This window comes from Myxine glutinosa, chromosome 4 (assembly GCF_964187855.1).
Source record: "Myxine glutinosa chromosome 4, kmMyxGlut1.1, whole genome shotgun sequence".
NCBI classification, from domain to species: domain Eukaryota; kingdom Metazoa; phylum Chordata; class Myxini; order Myxiniformes; family Myxinidae; genus Myxine; species Myxine glutinosa.
This window is the reverse complement of record NC_136264.1, coordinates 95,442,215-95,459,817: the sequence shown is the minus strand read 5'-3', so window position 1 is coordinate 95,459,817 and position 17,603 is coordinate 95,442,215. Positions and strand designations below refer to the sequence as shown.

General features: G+C 43.0%; 1 protein-coding gene across 1 annotated transcript in view; it reads left to right on the top strand.

The window, feature by feature from the left end:
* LOC137425022 (rho guanine nucleotide exchange factor 3) overlaps positions 1 to 17,603 on the top strand; it is a 52,468-nt gene that overhangs the window by 9,148 nt on the left and 25,717 nt on the right. The window contains exons 3-5 of the mRNA XM_078775267.1: positions 3,122 to 3,274; positions 4,433 to 4,495; positions 14,414 to 14,510. Coding sequence (XP_078631393.1) covers positions 3,122 to 3,274; positions 4,433 to 4,495; positions 14,414 to 14,510 — 313 coding nt within the window. The remainder of the gene's footprint in view (positions 1 to 3,121; positions 3,275 to 4,432; positions 4,496 to 14,413; positions 14,511 to 17,603) is intronic.

Here is a 17,603-nt window from a genome sequence, read left to right as displayed (position 1 = left end):
GTGAGGATACCCTTCCATTTGGCGGCACCAAAACGTTGAGAGCGTTGTTGTGCCAAAGAGTTGTTGAGTCTGGCTCTGCTGAAGTTCGATGAGGTCGTCGAGGTATTGGTCGTTGACATCTGCCGTTGCAACGTCGAAAGTAAACGGCTGCTGCACCCATGCTGGGTATTGCTCTTGGTCGGGGGAAGTAGCCGTCGAATGACTTTCCCAGCTCATCCAAGTGCGTGGCAATCGCTTGCTTCAGCTCCCCCGGTACAGCAGTGCCTCCAACTTAAGACTCATCTTCGATCCCGCTCACGCACTCGTCCAGTAGCGAAAAGTTTGCGAAGTTGTCGTTCTCTGTTCGCCGCCTCCACAACGGTAACTTCTTTCGGAAAGCACTCAGATTTTCTTCAGATTCGATGACATTCACTCCACCACCCTGCATCTGGCAATTGAGATGATTGAGTGCGTCAAAGATGTCAGCCAAGTACGCCAAGGCGAGGATGAACTCTGACTCTTGGAAGTGCGTTGCATGGCAATGCTGGTATTCTCGCAAAAACAGAGCTAATTCTACACACAAGGCAAAAACATGGCTCGCTACCTTCCCTCGTGATAACCATCGAACGTTAGAGTGGTAGAGAAGGACTTCGAATTCAGAGCCGATTTCATTGCACAGCTCTTTGAAGATGCGATGATTCAGAGCACGGCTTCGCACGTAATTTCACAGTTTCAACGACGATTTTCAGAACATTGGCCCGTTTTGGAGGCAGGGTTTTTGATGCCAGTGCGTGTCTGTGCAAGACGCAGTGCGTGACGATGATGTGTGGTGCATCGGCCTTCACCCGCGCTCCAAAACTGGAGTTGCATCCCAGCATGGCGTGAGCTCCGTCCGAGCAAACTGCAGACACCATGTTCCACGAGAGGCCGTTGCTTCTGAAGAAGTCGTCCACAAGCTTCTTCACATCAGCTGCCTTCGTCGTTGTTGTGAGAGGCTTGCAGAACAGAAAGTCTTCCTTGATCTCGTCTCCTTTGACATAACGCACAAATAAGATGAGCTGGCTCAAATTCGAAACGTCGGTGGTCTCGTCGAGTTGAAGGCTGAATTTCGTCGGGCTCGTGACTAAATCTGCAACTACCTGGGCGAGGATGTCGTCGCTCATGTCGTCGATTCTGCATCTGATGGTGTCATTTGAGAGTGGAACGAGAGACGACTTGTTTTCAGCAGCTTTTCCCACCATGATGTTGGCCATCTTCAACGGTTTGATGAGTGTCTCGCCAACGGTGTGCGGTTTGCCCTGCTTTGCGATCAGGTACGCAACTTCATAAGACGCGGTGAGGATCGGTTTGTCAATTGGAGGTAGCACTTGCGTCGAATCGGACTCGCTTCAATTTGAATTCATCCAGCATTGCGTCTTTGTACTGCCCCTCCCCGTGCAGTTTTTTGAAGTGTTCCCGTAGTTTTGCTGGTGCTAGGCTGGAGTTGCTCAACTTTACATTGCAAAGCATGCATTGAGGAAGCTGACTTCCGTCCCGTTCTGTCAAACACATGAACCCGTACCGCACGTAATCCTCCGACCACTTCCTTTTTTTGCTCGACATACTGCAAAAAAAAAGAAAAAAAAAGTAACAAACTGATCTTAATTGAGTTCGGGCAAATAATTATATGACAAAAATTTAAAAAGGAACAAGCTTAAATATAATCAGTACCCCTCTGAAAACTGAGAAATTTTAACGAAGAAAACATAACTTATAGTTACGATGATGGGATTTATTATCTACTCAACTAGATGTCACCTCAAATCCCATTATAATATTACATGGAAAACTGCGAATTGTTAGTTTTGAATTGCGACCAAAGGAGTTATATCACCTCCACCTAATTTTCTGAGTAATTCAATCGTATTTTATAAACACCATCCACTTTTGACTTTAATATAACTCTGAACCCGCCCTGCATATCCACAAACATTTCCAACTTACTTTTCAATTAATCAGTAACTCCAAAGTAAGGTGCGACCAATGACGCACAGCACACGGCAAGCTAATTGAGGCGATTCACTGGAATTTCTGAACACCTGCAAAGTCCAAAATCCAGTAAGTAAGTAAGCAAGTAAGCACCATCAACAGAATAATTAGCAAGTTGCTCATTGATTCAACTTACTGCAGTCAGTGTGAAACAACTTATCTTAAACACAGACCAGAGAAACCATGAATGGGATGGAAATACAATTACAAATAACATTTCCATTCGTTCGTAACATACATAGCAAAATAATAATAATATTAATAATAAGCGTAATTACACATAGATTCAAAATTGATACAAAACTAAAAAAAATAAAAAAAATAAAAAATTGCAATGCGTTTCGGAGGACCTCCGCCGAACCCCTGAGACTGGCTCACTGAACCCCTGGGATTCGGTCGAACTCAGGTTAAGAACCACGGCCCTAAAGGCTGAAAATACCTCGAAAACCAAAAAGACTCAGGAACCAAAAGACCCAATGGACTCCAAAGACTCAAATTACCCTTAGGACCCAAAACACCTGAAAGACCCTTAAATACCCCGAAGACTCAGAGGACTGAAAAGACCTAAGGACCCCAAAGACTCAGAAGATCCAAAAGACTCAAATGACTCAAATGACCCAAAAATACCCCAAAGATGCAAAAGGCCTCGAGGACCCAAATGACCCAGAGGACACAAAAGACCACAAAGACACAAAATAAGTCATTATGTCTCTTCTATTGGAAATGTAGATGGTGACATGCAAACCGAGCCTCAAGGGTGGTGTACAGAAACGTTAAAAAAAAAATTAACAATACGTACATGGTGCAGGGAGGTGAGATTTGCTGCATGTGATATGTAATGCGTGTAGAGTAAAAGGAGTGTTCATTTACATCCGTATGATGTGTAATGAATAAAAAAAAAGATATAAGCACACCTAACGTTAGGCCGATGCTTCAGACTTTGGAATGCAGTACCCTCGAATAAGCTCTTCAATCTGTCATTTTTGACCGTCCTTGTACTAGATATATAAATATATGTATGTATGTATGTATGCATTCATTATTATGTAAACATAAGCTGCATAACCATTTCCATGAGCTTGTCTTGAATGAGGCAATACATGTCATTCTGCAGAGAACCGTCAGTCTGCGATCCAGTCGAAGTACTCGTCCAGTCCCGGGACCATCGCGTCCGTCGGTTGTGCGTCGGGACAGCAAGCTGTGGAGCGAAACCTACGTGGGTCGATGCAGGCCCACACTGTCTCGCTCAGAGATACGTCGGCAAGAGGTTGGCAGCAGCATAAGAACATTGACCATCGTCTCCCAGTTGCTTTGACTGAATAATTCACTATTATATTTTACTCTACCATGCAAGTACAGTTGGGTCCCGACATTCGCCGGGCATACGTTCCTGGAAAATGCTGCAAATGTCGAATCCTGAATGTGGGGGCATTGGTTGGAATGAGGGGGTATTTTTAATTTTTTTACTGCATGGTCTCGGTTTGTGGAAGAGCTGGGACACAGACCAGATCAGGACACAACATAGCAAAGGGAACAGCAGGAGAAAGGGAGGAACGCCAACATCAGGGCAGAGAGAAAATATAGGGAGATGGACAAATAAGGAATGCAGGTAATGATGAGGGCTAAGGGAGAACGCAGAGGGTGGACAAGATGTTTGGGAGGGGTGGGGGTGGTTTAAGAGGTGTATAAAATATCATGATTTTGGATAGGGGACAACTTGAGATGGTGGTGAACAGCTGTCTTGGAAGTCCTGAAGGGAAGAATGATATTGAAGAGAGTGTGGAAGGTGGTTCCACAGGAGGGAAAAATGAGGAGTAAATGAGTGGAGGTGCGGAGTGGTTCTGGATTTAGGCAGTTTCACTAGGAGGAGGTTACTGCTGGACCGCATGCATCCTGCAGATACCTGAGGGGGCCAAAGTACTGAGAGGGAAGAGGGAGAGAAGTTTGAAAGCTCATTTTTGGGTTTGGACAGGTGTTGTTTTCTGGCTCTCCAGAGAATGGACAAAACTTGTGAGCTTTGTATGATGATCTGAGGTTGTCTTCTGTTGGATTTGCCTTCCAAGAGGAAAATACAAGTTGTTTTAAAACAACTGCCCCACACCAGGTTTCAGAGTACCAAGAGCGGGAGGATGAGTAAGATGGCTGAAGATGAGATGGGATGAATCTGTGCATAAGAGAGAGCAGGTTTCTGTGGAAGAATTCCCAGGGTGAATTTATATCGGTGGCGGTGGATATGGGAGACCAATCCTGATGTGTTAAAAAAATTTTTTAACCACGAATATGCAAAGTGTGAAAGTAGAAGCAGGTCACATGTTATGAACTGCGAATATGCGGAGGCCGTGAATGTTGGGACCACGAATGTTGAGGTCCAACTGCATATACTTCGGCTGTTGATCAACTGTATTTTTTGTTTGCTGCTTTGCAGGCTATTTTTGAGCTGGCCCAAGGTGAGAAAGACATCATGGAAGATCTCCTGTTAGCCAAGAAGGTCAGTTATGAGTGAATATTCTTCATACTTGTAGATGCCACCATCACGGATGATAGATCTTTGGTGGTGATGTGAAGAGGTGCAAATTTTCTTGAGGCGAAACCATCTCGCTGCTCTTTGCAATATTAATTGCATGCAACGTTATGCAGTAACAGAGGTGATTTCCCATAAAATACTGCATGTCTTACAGCATTGCAAACTGGCAACCTAGTGAAGAAGTTGGGGTGGACCAAAGATCGCTTGGAGAGATAAAATTGAAACATTTACTGCAGTACAATGGCCTCAAATTGCATCGAACATAACAGAATTAACTAATTTCCGTTAGACGCCTCATAATGTCTGAAGGATCATTAATAACGAAGTGATGTTATCAATCCTCTGCTCATGTGCGAGGTGGTACAAGGAATAATGGGGTTATGGGAGAATCTTAAAGATACCATGGTACTGTATTTTGATGTCAAAATTGCAAACAGGGATTCCGCTTTAACACTTCCCTTGTAGAATGGAATGCTCCATGATTGATTGCTTTCTGAATTAGATGCAAGTTTTTTGTCACATACAATTTCTACATAATGGAACTCAAAAGTACAGTGTGTGTGTGTGTGTGTGTGTGTGTGTGTGTGTGTGTGTGTGTGTGTGTGTGTGTGTGTGTGTGTGTGTGTGTGTGTGTGTGTGTGTGTGTGTGTGTGTGTGTGTGTGTGTGTGTGTGTGTGTGTGTGTGTGTGTGTGTGTGTGTGTGTGTGTGATTATATATATATATATCCACACACCACACACAAGCAAGCAAAGGTATCTGGCATTGCCAGTTAGCGCAGAGTCGGTTCGTGATGGGAATATGGAGACAGGAAGAGTCGAGGGTTTTAAAACCTATTAAACCTGTTTTGTTTAAAAGTGTTATCGCTGTGGATTTTGAGCCATGAATTTCCCTCCAGCAAAACTGAACAAGTTCGCTGAACCCACCGCACAGCAATTTTAATTAATCGGAATCGCACTGCAGTCACTGTGCATGTGAGAACAACTCGGATTGGCATCTCGAAAGTCAATATTTGGCAGTCCAGTGTTGTCCATTAGGGAGACCGAGACTATTACAATATATTCTACTAGCAGGGACCGATGGAACATCCATCCACGCAATGTAAAATGTGACCAAGTCCTCCACTCCTCGCCCCCTCATCAAACCCTCAAGTCCACCGCCCAGACTGGAGTCCTTACCCTCCCCCTCCCAATGTTAACGCATCAATTCCTTCCCCACTACAAGTCTTAAAACCCCCTAGTCTCCTCACCCCCACCACAACTCATCAACCGTCCCCCTGCCCCTACCCCACACCAAAAGTCCTTAACCTTCCAACTCTGCCCCATTATTGCTCTCGTCACCCTCCTGCTTTTAAAAGCAAACGGGCATTCCCACATAGAATCGAAATATTTAATGCTTTCCTCTCTTCTGTCATGCTATCACTGCCTTAACTGTGATTGAAACGGCTCCTATATGACATGGCCCATCACGGTCACCTGCCCAACTCGCATTCCCGCATGATATGCGGAAAAGATGTAACCATGAGCAGGCATATATACACGTCGTTAAAAGTAAATGAAGACCTCGGACAAACATCTTTTATAATGACGTGGATTTATAATGACATGGACATCCGACAATGAAGGGAAAACTTGCAGGAAGGGCAAGGCGGTTGTGAATATGACAGCTCTGAGAATGTCTTTGACGTCACATAACAGTAAGTACCAACATGGTGACCATAGCATCCTTCCCCCACCCCCCAAGGAGAAATTGTGGGTGGAGTCAGGCTATCTGTCCAACCAATGGGTGTAACGGAATGTTATGAAACAGAAAACCAAATACTGCATTGGAGTCTTTAGAAGGAACCCCAAAAAAAAGTAAAGAGCAAAGATGGAGTCATCGGGAGGAACCTGGATAGGATTCGGGTTTCAGCTGCTACTTCTCTACCCTCAAACCCATCCAAGTTCAGCAAAGTGAACCTTCCAGAAACAAAAATTCTGCAAGAATTCACTTATCTGAAGACCGATACATAAAGAAAGAAATAAAGAAGCAAGAATTAGAATGAATAAAGAGAAATATGAAAACATGTGAAAGGAACAAAGATCCTCTTAGACACACGCACACCTATTATATAAGGAGATAGTGTTTGAAATTTAAAAACTGCCCTGGTCGGGCTTTTGTTTTTGACAATTTTTTATATTACTCCGTTGACTCGAGATTCAATTTGCTTTCTGCACCTCCATCTAAAATTCTTAAACTGAAACTTCCATCGTTGACATCTATGGGCAAATTTGTAGCTCGTGCTTTTAACTTGGGCTTCAAAGTTTGTATGCTATACGGAATGTAATGTCTTCTATCAACAAGAAACCTGCCAGGAAGGTGGGAAAGGGAGGGGCATGCCAATTCAGGCCACCCACATGCAAGCATGCTGACCTGTGACAGCGTGTGAAGTCTGCGTGATGGAGGGAGCAGCTGTATACTTGGGCGGAGGGGAGTTGAAACAGCTTGGGCATGTTGTTTTCTGCAAAGTGCTTTCATTTAACAAAAACTCGAAGTCACAGGGGGGTATGTTTTAACTGGCTGTTTTAAAGTTTGCCAAAACTTTATGGTAATTCGGTGTGATTGGCAACTCGGTCTAGAATTACAATGGCACGACGTTTACTTTTTCTGAAGCTGTGAAAGTTTAGTGATTTTCTTCTATATTTATCTATAGTTTAGGAGAAAATCAACCTGATTAATCCTCCCCCTCGCCCGCACATGTACAGGTATTGTCTTTATGTCCTGTTGGTCAATGTATTTCAATATATAGAAAACGGCTGGAAATAGCCTAGGATAGAATTAGCCTAAATATATACCACCTTTAGAGGCCATTTTTCCCCCGCAGAGTGGGGGTTGGCATTTTTGGTACACCTTGTCCCCTTTTTGAAGCAATGTTCTATGGCCGGATGCCCTTCCTGCCGCCAACCCTGTTCGTCACCTCTTGCGACACACAGGGTATTACCAGTGAACTGGTACTCAATTTGCCAACCTCGGAAGGATGACAGGCTGAGTCAACCCCACCCCCCCTCCCCCCCCCCCCCCTCTGGTGTTAATTCAGCGATCAACCGGGATTCAAACCCAGGATCCTAGGATCGCAGCCGGCACCCTAACCGCTAAGCCAACACCAGGCTTAATTAGCCTAAATATATATAAAATAAATAAAAATAGCCGAGAGGTAGCTACACTCTCCTCCGAGTTGTCCTGCCTGGGTTTGAATCCCGATCCAGCTATGAACTGTCAACCGAGTGTTTCACATGCAGAATGATACATCATGTCTGCTGTCCATTGGCTGGATGTTAAACTAGGCTTTGTTTGCCAGCATTATTTGGTGGATATTAAATAACCCATGGTGTTCTTCGTGAAGAGTCAGCGAGTTATCACCAGCATCATGAACAAATTCCGAATTTCTGATCTTACAAACCAGGAGCATTGCATCAGTTGCACGGCCACGCCGCTCACCAAATTATGCTACCTGCAGCCATGTGCTGCAAACGCAAGGAGATGAACCTATTCAAAGACATAACTTTTTAAATGACATGAATGCTAATGAAGTATTTCGAGCATGCGCTGTGTGCGTTTTCAGTCATTCCTTTTGCCTAGTGTGGGCACTTTTAACCTACCATCGCTGGCAGGGATTCTGCAATTTAAATAGTCTTTTTGTTCCTAAGCCTGGTGTTGGCTTAACAGTTAGGGTGCTGGCTTGGGATTATAGGGACCTGAGTTCAAATCCCGGTCGGTCGTTGAATTAACACCAGGTGGGGTTGACTCGGCTTGTCATCCTTCCAAGGTTGGTGAAATGAGTACCAGCTTACTGGGATGAATGAGCCATTCGAGCATGCAACGTAGGAGTGATGCCTCCGACCAGGATTGTGCCCAATAGTCAAGAAACTGCTTCGGCAGCCACATGCATCTGAAGATGCAAAAGGAGTGGTCATCACCAATTGTTCTTCCTGGATCCAACTCAGAATCAAATAGGAAATATAGGAAATAGTTGAAATATCCGTGGATGAGACTGATTGGTATCGAGTTCCTATAATTTCGTGTGTGTGTGTATGTATGTATGTGTGTATATATATATATATATATATTGTTGCGGATCTCTACGTCGGCCCTTCTTCCCCTTAAGAAGGGGGGATTAGTCCCCTTGTTCGTGACTGACCGACGTGAGTCCTGACGCTGCACAGCTCCCCTCCGGAGAGGCAGGAGCGCAACCCCGTTCGCGACCGCGGACAGATGTTAATTGCCGAGCGGTTTAGCAACCGCGGCACGAACTATTAACAAGGACTGACCCGATCCTTAACGTTGGCCAAATCGTGCCACAGGTATTCAATGAGGGAAATCACTAAAGCGACCGAATGTGAAGAAGAAGAACGTAGGCAGAACAAATATGATTTATTACCACTTTATACACAAAGGTAACCAAGGAGGAAGAAGGATAAGAAAATAAATGGAAGAAGAAGAAGAAGAAGACAGTGCACACTAGCTTAATTTAAACAGGCTTAACTTATACCCAGGGACAACATGAAAGACAGACGACAATCACACTTAAATGGGGATGATGACAGGAATGGCAGGAGGTGGATGAGGCTGGAGGAGAGGAAGGTTCAGCTCCGGCCGGGAGGGAGCAGCCGCCGCCCTGTTTTTGATCGGTCCTCGCACGGCGCGTTCCTTCGCGGCTGGTATAACTGCCGTCGAAGCCAAAAGCTGCTGTGGTTAAAGCTGGTGCGTCGCGTGCTCTCCAAGGACTTCGTTTGTGCGTCGCGTTCTCTCCCAGGGCTCATCTCTCGTATCTCATCTGAGGTGGGGGCGTCCCGCCGCGGGTTATATTGACCACACCCCCGAACCTTCGCGAACCTCCCCGATCGTTCCCTTTCCGCCCTCTCAAGCCAAACCCCCAAGCCTTGGTTGGTCGCTCGGGCTCTCCTGGCTCCACCCTTTGATGACGAGGTGGAGACACGCCTTTCTTCTCCACCCCGACCGCGTGCTCAATGGAGGCAAATGCAGCCAACCGCCCAATGCAGTTGGCAATAGTGATGCCACAAACCCCATCCAAAGTTACTGGCACTTTGAAGATGCCATGGGGGCGTCGGAGGGACCTATCTATTTAATTGATGCAACACAATGAATTAGTGGACCACAGAGCCTTATACTGACATATATTAAGGACATAACTACCAAGGGGAAATCTATGATTTTGCTACGTGTGTGCGATGGATTAACTAAGGGCGACCTTTGACCTTGATACTACAGAGGGTGCTATTTACAACAAGTTTTACATCAAATTACACACACAATTCCCAAATCCTCAACAATATATATATATAATATATATATATATATATATATATATATATATTATATATATATATATATATATTATATATATAATTATATATATATATATATATATATATATATATATAGTAATGTATATATATGTATGTATATATATGTATGTATATATATATATATATATATATATATATATATATATATATATAATATATATATATATTATATATATATATATATATATATATACTATATATATATACATACAATACGCACGAACCCTTCTACTTTTAGCAAGAGATGCAAGAATGTAGTATCATTTACTGTGGCCATGGAACCAGACAAACAATATATTTATAACAGCTGTCACAGCTCAACCCTCCCTCACTCCCCAACATGATTAAGTAAATATCACTAAACTTGCTCTGTACATTAAAAACCCCAGATATGTCCTTCCCATTAGTGTTCGAAGCACCCCTACCAGATACGGTGGCTTCCTCAGGGAAGTCTACCTCATACATTCAGCTACCATGTAAATATAGCTGACACAATCTTTGTGTATTTTCACATCGCAAAGATGTCCTTTGCCGAAGACCTGGTTACCACTACTTGGTAATGATACACAGCATCATCTTTACAATTCATGATGTCCATTAAATGAATCGCCAAGTCTGCCATGTTCATAGGAGGCACTCCCACGAGATTCAAAGGTCTTCAAGACAGCTGTTCACACACCACTTCAGATCATCCCCAATCCAAAACCATGATCCTTTCTACTTTCATTAACTCCTGCCCTCAATCCCTCATCCCAAATTTCCTGTTTCCCCTCCTGAGAGTTTCCTTCTGTATCCATAGTGCACACCCCATGCATCCTTTCCTGTCCATCATGCCTCCCCACACCTATTGTTTGTCCAAGTCTCCCTCTATTTTGCCCTTCAACTCTGCTGTTGGTGCTCCCTCTTAGTTTTGGCCTGTCGTGTCCTGATCCGTTCAGTATTGTAGTTCCACGCACCTTAACTATACATACAAAAATGTCCATTCACTGTTGGTGATCTGTCAGGGGTTTGTGTAGCACACATCCATCCATTCGGGCCTTGCACCGGCCCACATGGTCAGAAGTTTGCAGTATGGGCAGCTCCCCGTTAGTCGAGCTGAGAAAGTTGTCCATGTCTTTTTCATTGTGCAGAGGCACAGTCCTTTCTCTCAGGTACTTTCCCAAGTATTTTCAACTTATTTTAGAATCTCGGTGAGCCGTTTCAGTTAACGATCCTTATCTCGCACACACGATATATTTTATGGTGCCCCGAACATTGCCATTTTAGGGTTTTTTGTGCATGCACATTGAGTATTCTGGGGCAGATTAGGTCATTTTGAACTCTTGGATTGACTCCATTAATATTATTTAGTCTGTGCATGCTGGACTGGGATTTGACCCACTGGTAACATCATTCATGATGTGCAGACAAGCCACTGCTTCAGTGCCCCCTGCATGAGCAGCATGCATGTGTGTCACAACAGGGATGTTGCAATTTGTTCAGGGTGCCAAGGGTAACTCACCCACTCTTCATTGAAATACACTTTGGGATATTTCATTTCCAGCATCGAGTGCTAACATACATACACTCAGCTTAACATCCCATCCAACAAATAGCACAGCACGCTCCTTGATGCAACATCCTCACTGCAACAAAACAGGGTGACAGTTTATAGTCGGGTCAGAGTTCCAAACTTAGACTAGACACCTCAAAGATGAGCATGCTATCCCTGAGTTATCCTGTCAGCCATGCGCGACACCAGAATCCAATATACTGTATTCGTTTATCGACTTCTGGTGGGGAAGAGAAGTGGGGATGAGAAAAGTGGGGTCGGCACAGAGACGTCCGCAGGGTGATACATATATGATAAGAGGAACAGGTGAGTGTCAGAGGCCTTGGATTGCGTTCAGGCCAAAACTAAATTAACAACCCATTGTCAGACTTTCCTACCTTTTGGAAAAATCATGAGGGTGATAATAGCAACTGGAGGTTTATAGCTTGCCAAAGGCACGGACACAACACATAGATCTAAATTTATTTGTTATTTTATCAATTGTAATGATTATATTGCCATGGTTGCAATGTTGTACTGCTCCACTGTGCAAAACGTCGGAGTAATAGAACATCTCTTGCATGCGCAACATACATAATTCAGTCATGAGAACCTTCCATGAGTTTGTTGAACAAGTCCATTGGTGGATGGGCCCAATTGTTCCTTGTAGAATGAAGTAGATTTCTTGGTTTGTTTAAGCAATTCTTTAGATGGTTGAAATGCATAATGAGGTTTTGCGTTGGTCTCTCGGGTCGGCTTGTTTGTAGTGGCAAGAGCAGAGGATACTTCGCAGCCAAAATTTCCCTCTATCATTTCCCCTAATTTTCCCAATGATAGGAAATGCCCGTTCCTCTCCAGCATTAGAATGGGGAACGTTATAAGCACTACTTGTTCTACCTTCGCAAACCTTGTTTAATTGTCCACTGTCCATCCCGAGAAGCTTCACTCGAGGCAAATGACTCCAAATTACATCCATTCTGTGCAACATTATCTGGTCGGTCTTCACCAACTTCATAGTACAGCATCATCCTTCACTCTTGGGTACATCTTCCGTGGACAGAGCTTCGTAAGCAAGAAACCCTTCATGCACCTTGTCCTGTGCATGAAGCTTCTTGATTACTAAAACTCTTCATGATGTTACAAGTCTCCTTCTTACTAAAATCAAGAAATTGACTGCCCATGACAAGTGGCTCGTGATTCTTGATGGAGGAAACCACATCAAAACATCTATTACTGCTGCTACATGGAAGTTTCTCACGGAAGAATAAAATGATTCATATCTTTCTCTTCAATGTCACATCCTCGAGCTTCTCACCAATGTTTCATGTGACAAGCCCAATTAACAACTTTGAGTCATCAATATGACCATTGGTTTGCTTTCCATTTTGCTTTACAAGTTCCAGGTCCACCCCATAAAACTTATCTTTGACTTGGAATCACAAATTATGACTCCTGGCATTGCCTAGCAACTGGTTGGAATGTAAAGAATAGTTTTATTTTACAACTTTTATCATATTTACATTTAAAACTCGAACAGCACTTGGTAGAGTGCATACCTCCGTCAGGCTTAACAGTTTACGTTTTGTATCCCACTGATCGGCCGGATCTGGATTTGGACCCTGAACAAAATCAAATCTGCTAGTTCTTGTCACCTAACCACCTCGTCCACCAAGTTTTGTCAAAACCCGTCCATAGCTTTTTAAAATAGAAAGTTATATATCGCTTTTCGCCCGAATCTCTCAATGGTGAAGAATCACTTACAAATTAAATAATTCTCATATCCGAATCCATATTCATTATCTCAATCGTAAATAAGAATATCCATATCTCGATATGAATGAATATGAATGATCGTTTTAAGGCCATTTTTCCCCGCTAGAGCAGGGGTTAGCCTTGCAGGCCCCATGACAATCATGGTTCCCTGTTTGAGGCAATGTTTTTATGGCCGGATGCCCTTCCTGGCGCCAACCCTTAGTCGCCTCTTGCGATGCGCAGGGATACGGTGTACCTATTCTAAACCGGGGTACACACCAGGATCATTCATCCCAGCAAGCTGGTACTCAAATTTGCCGACCTCGGAAGGATGACATGCTGAGTCAACCCCCCTGGTGTTAATTCAGCGATCGACCGGGATTCGAACTCAGGATCCTTGGATCCCAAGCCAGCACCCTAACTGCTAAGCCAACACCAGGCTATCCATATCCAGATCCATATCTCAATATAATATCCATATCTCAATATAATATCCATATCTCAATGGTAAATAATTGCTTAAAAATTAACAAGATATTTTCTTCACAAAAATCTAACCAATTCCTCTTTTTTGATACTCATACACAACTGACCTGTCAACCAAGATTTTTCAGAATTGGTCCATAACCGTTTGAGATATCCTGCTCAAACAATCAAACGGTGGCGAATACATAACCTCTGTCCATTTTCAGCGGGGAAGGTAATAAACCCACTTCAACTAAGCATCAACTTCCCACCTTCCTACCTTCCACACGTAAGCCACACCAGTTTGGGCTTCATTTGGGCGATCTTTGGGTTTTGAAAATGGGAAAGAATGTGCGATCAATTAAGCACAGTAGCTTTATTGTTTCGCATTTCCAGAGGTCTTTCAACCTCATGCTCAGTCGCTCTATGTTAACGGACCATCTGATGCGACAATATAAAGTTTCTATTTGTTATGTATGCGCATAGGATGCGTGCTAACTTGTGCTTGCAGTCTGCATGCATGCTCCCTAGTATATGTGTATGAATATAAACATATAGATATATACACTAACATATAACGGAAAATAAACTGACAAGAGAACATTACTTACATACCACCTTGTACAAGTAGATATGTTATAAAGGTTTAAAAACATGGGAATTAACCTTGATCTATAACTTGCTATCATCCAAGCTTATGGGAAGGTGTACTCAAGTACTTTGTGGACAGTTGTGCTTCACTCCACAGTGATGTTTTCTGTGTGTTTCAGGCCTATCATGACCCCATGCTCAAGCTGTCAATAATGTCGAAGTCGGAGCTGGCTCTGCTGTTTGGCAGCTTGGAATCATTTGTACCGATCCATGCAGGTATAACAATGTTAAAAATAAAAAGCATTCTGTCACACAAGGGGTTCGTCCACTTGTGCATGCAGATGATAGGCGAGTGCTGTAAAATTCAGTTGCTCTTTGCTGCTTTTCTTTTTCCGGCGAAGCCATTAAGGCAAAGTCGTCTATAACAGTGTTTGTCTGTCCGTATGTCCGTTCCCATGTCCCCTCAAACATATACCAATCAGAGCTGAGGATCTGGTCACATGACAGGGTGATGTGATTACGTATGATGTCATTACATAAGTACAACAGCTGACTCCACACTCCGCCATTTTGATTCCTATGCCATTCAGGCCGAACATATCATAGAACGATTGTCATATATCACAATCGCCATGCTCTTCCTTTACGTTTTTCATTCCAAGTGAAACACAAACAAACCGATTGTTGAAATGATACTCAAATATCAAAGGCATAGATGTTACGGATATTCCGACGACACAGTACATATCGGCCTTAGGCTTCATGCCTTCATCCTTCACCTTCAGGCCGCTTCGGACAAATTAAGCCCAGGTTTCTTAATACAGTAGTATCGTTTCAGTAGTATCGTTTTCGTAATCATAATAATAATATAGTAAATATAACCATAACACTGTAATCCCAATGTCATGAATGCAAAGCGGTTTATGGTTCATGAATCGATAAGTGGTGTACGGTACTAATAACCGCAGAAGTAAGGAATTTGCATCGGTTTTTTGATATTAATATCATTTTCAAAACTAGAACGGCACTCAGTAGCTCTTCCTTGCATTCTAACTTTTACTTTCTATTCCATTTCTGATAAAGCTTTTTGTTTTGCACCATTGCTGTTTTTGTTCTACAGCTGTACAAGATTAATTCTAACTGCGGAAACATTTATGGCTTCATATGCACCCCATGTCCTCGTAGGAATTATGGGACTTCACCACAATCAAATCGTCGTGGAGGAGCTTGTACATGTATTGCATGCATGATGACCTATGAGACATCATTGTACTGAACTTGACATAGACTACATGATATGAACCTGGGACCCCAGTTTCACAGGTCATGGGTTCAGATGGCAACACTAATCAGGCCAACCGACAGTGCATTACATCAGAAGTAGTGTTGTCCACCACTGATGCTAATTTTTTTTTTATAAATGCATGTGCCAATATGGGACTTTCGTATAAATGCAAGTGAAGACTTTCACACATGTGCCGTGTGCGTTTTCAGTGACTTGCTTCCACTACCCGGGGTACTTTTAACCTGCCGTTGCTATGACAAAATCTACATCAAATAATATTTTAAACAGAATTTTCTGTATTTAAACGGAAGTGGCAATTTCAAAATGGTTAACCAAAATTATTCTGTAATTCTGTTCCTGGATGCAAATCGGATTGGCAGAAATGTATGAAATATGAGAAATATCCGTGGATAAGAGGTGTCAAGTTCCTACTATTTGCTGTCAATACAAGTGAGTGGTGACACACACACACACACACACACACACACACACACACACACACACACACACACACACACACACACACACACACTTCTCCTTTTAGAAACACATGCACAAATGTAGTACAGTTTCTCTTGTGGCCCCAGAACCAAACAAAACTAGTGCGGAGTCGACGGTGCGTCATCACAAATCCGCAAGCTTCCCACCTAAAGTAAAGTTTAAATATGACAAAAAGTTCCACCAGGAATGACCCATCAAATTTGTTACCCCCCCCCCCCCCCCTTTTGCCCTAAGTATGTCCAAAAAAATGGTTGCATACTTAATGTCTCCCAATGTTGTGATTTTATATACAAAGGTTCATTAAAATACGTGCCCGTAATTGCATCCTTTATTTTGTGACCCCTCCCCATGGGGTACTCTGCTCTTGCACCTTCTTGCCATGTAAGGTTCATAACTTATTTGGTGAATTTCTGCCCAACCGTTTAGGACAAGATAGCATGATGGACAAACAGATGGATGGACAGACAGAGTTGTTTACATATTTTTCCAAAAGCATGAGGATAAAAAATATTTATAACAGCCCTTACAGCTCCGCAACTCCCATCCTCCCACCCCCTGACCCCCAAAAAGATTAATCGTAAATATCATTTAAAACTTACCCTGTGCATTCACAAGCCCCTGATAAGATCTTTCCATCACTTTTAAGAAGCATCCGAACCAGATACAATGTCTCCCTCAGGGCAGTCTGCATGGTACATATAGCTCTCATGTAAATAATAACTGGCACCAGCTTCTTGTATTTTCACATCAAATAGTTGGTAACAATTACTTTATTGGTAATGATGCACAGTATTGTCTTTCCAATTGTTTCCAATTGCAGACAGCAATTAAATAAATCAACAGGCCTGCCATGTTGACAGGAGGCACTATCACAAGGTTCAAAATCCACTTACTGGCAGCAATGTTCGAGGGTTTGGGTAGAATGTGCCTGTACACAGTTATTCAGGCCTTACTGCACCGATCCACATCATCAGGAGTCTGCAGTATGGTCTGTACAGTCAGCTGTAAGATCTCAGCCCTGTCGGCGAGCTGAGGAAGTTCTCCAACTTTTTTGTTGTGCAGTGGCACACCCCTTTCTCTCGGGTACCTTTCCATGTGCTTTCGACTTGTGTTTGAAGCTCTATGAGCCATTTTAACTAACTCCTTCTCTTGCAAATAGGAAATATTTTTCCGTGCCCTGATGGCTGCTATTGCTAGGGTTTCTGCGCATGCATGCAAAGCATACTAGGGCAGATTGTGCCATTTTCTAAGTCCCATATTGCTCACTGTTCCTTTTGGTTAGTTTTCTGTGATGCTTACTCCACAAATAGTTCTACATTTCTTTCTGTGTTGTGTTTTCGTTCTTATGATATACTAGCTGAATGCACCCGGCGTTGGCCGGGTTCTTTTTGAATGAATTTAATCTTCTGTTGGTCTGATGCGAGCCCAGTATCAGTTAGTGCTCAATGATTCCTTGTTCTTTCTTCTGTCGGGCCCTGCGAGAGAGAATTTTGAAAGCATGTGTTGCAATCGGTCAGATATTCCTATTAAGTGCATAAGTTGTACTTCAAGAGAATTTTGAAAGAAGAAGATTTATTTGGAAA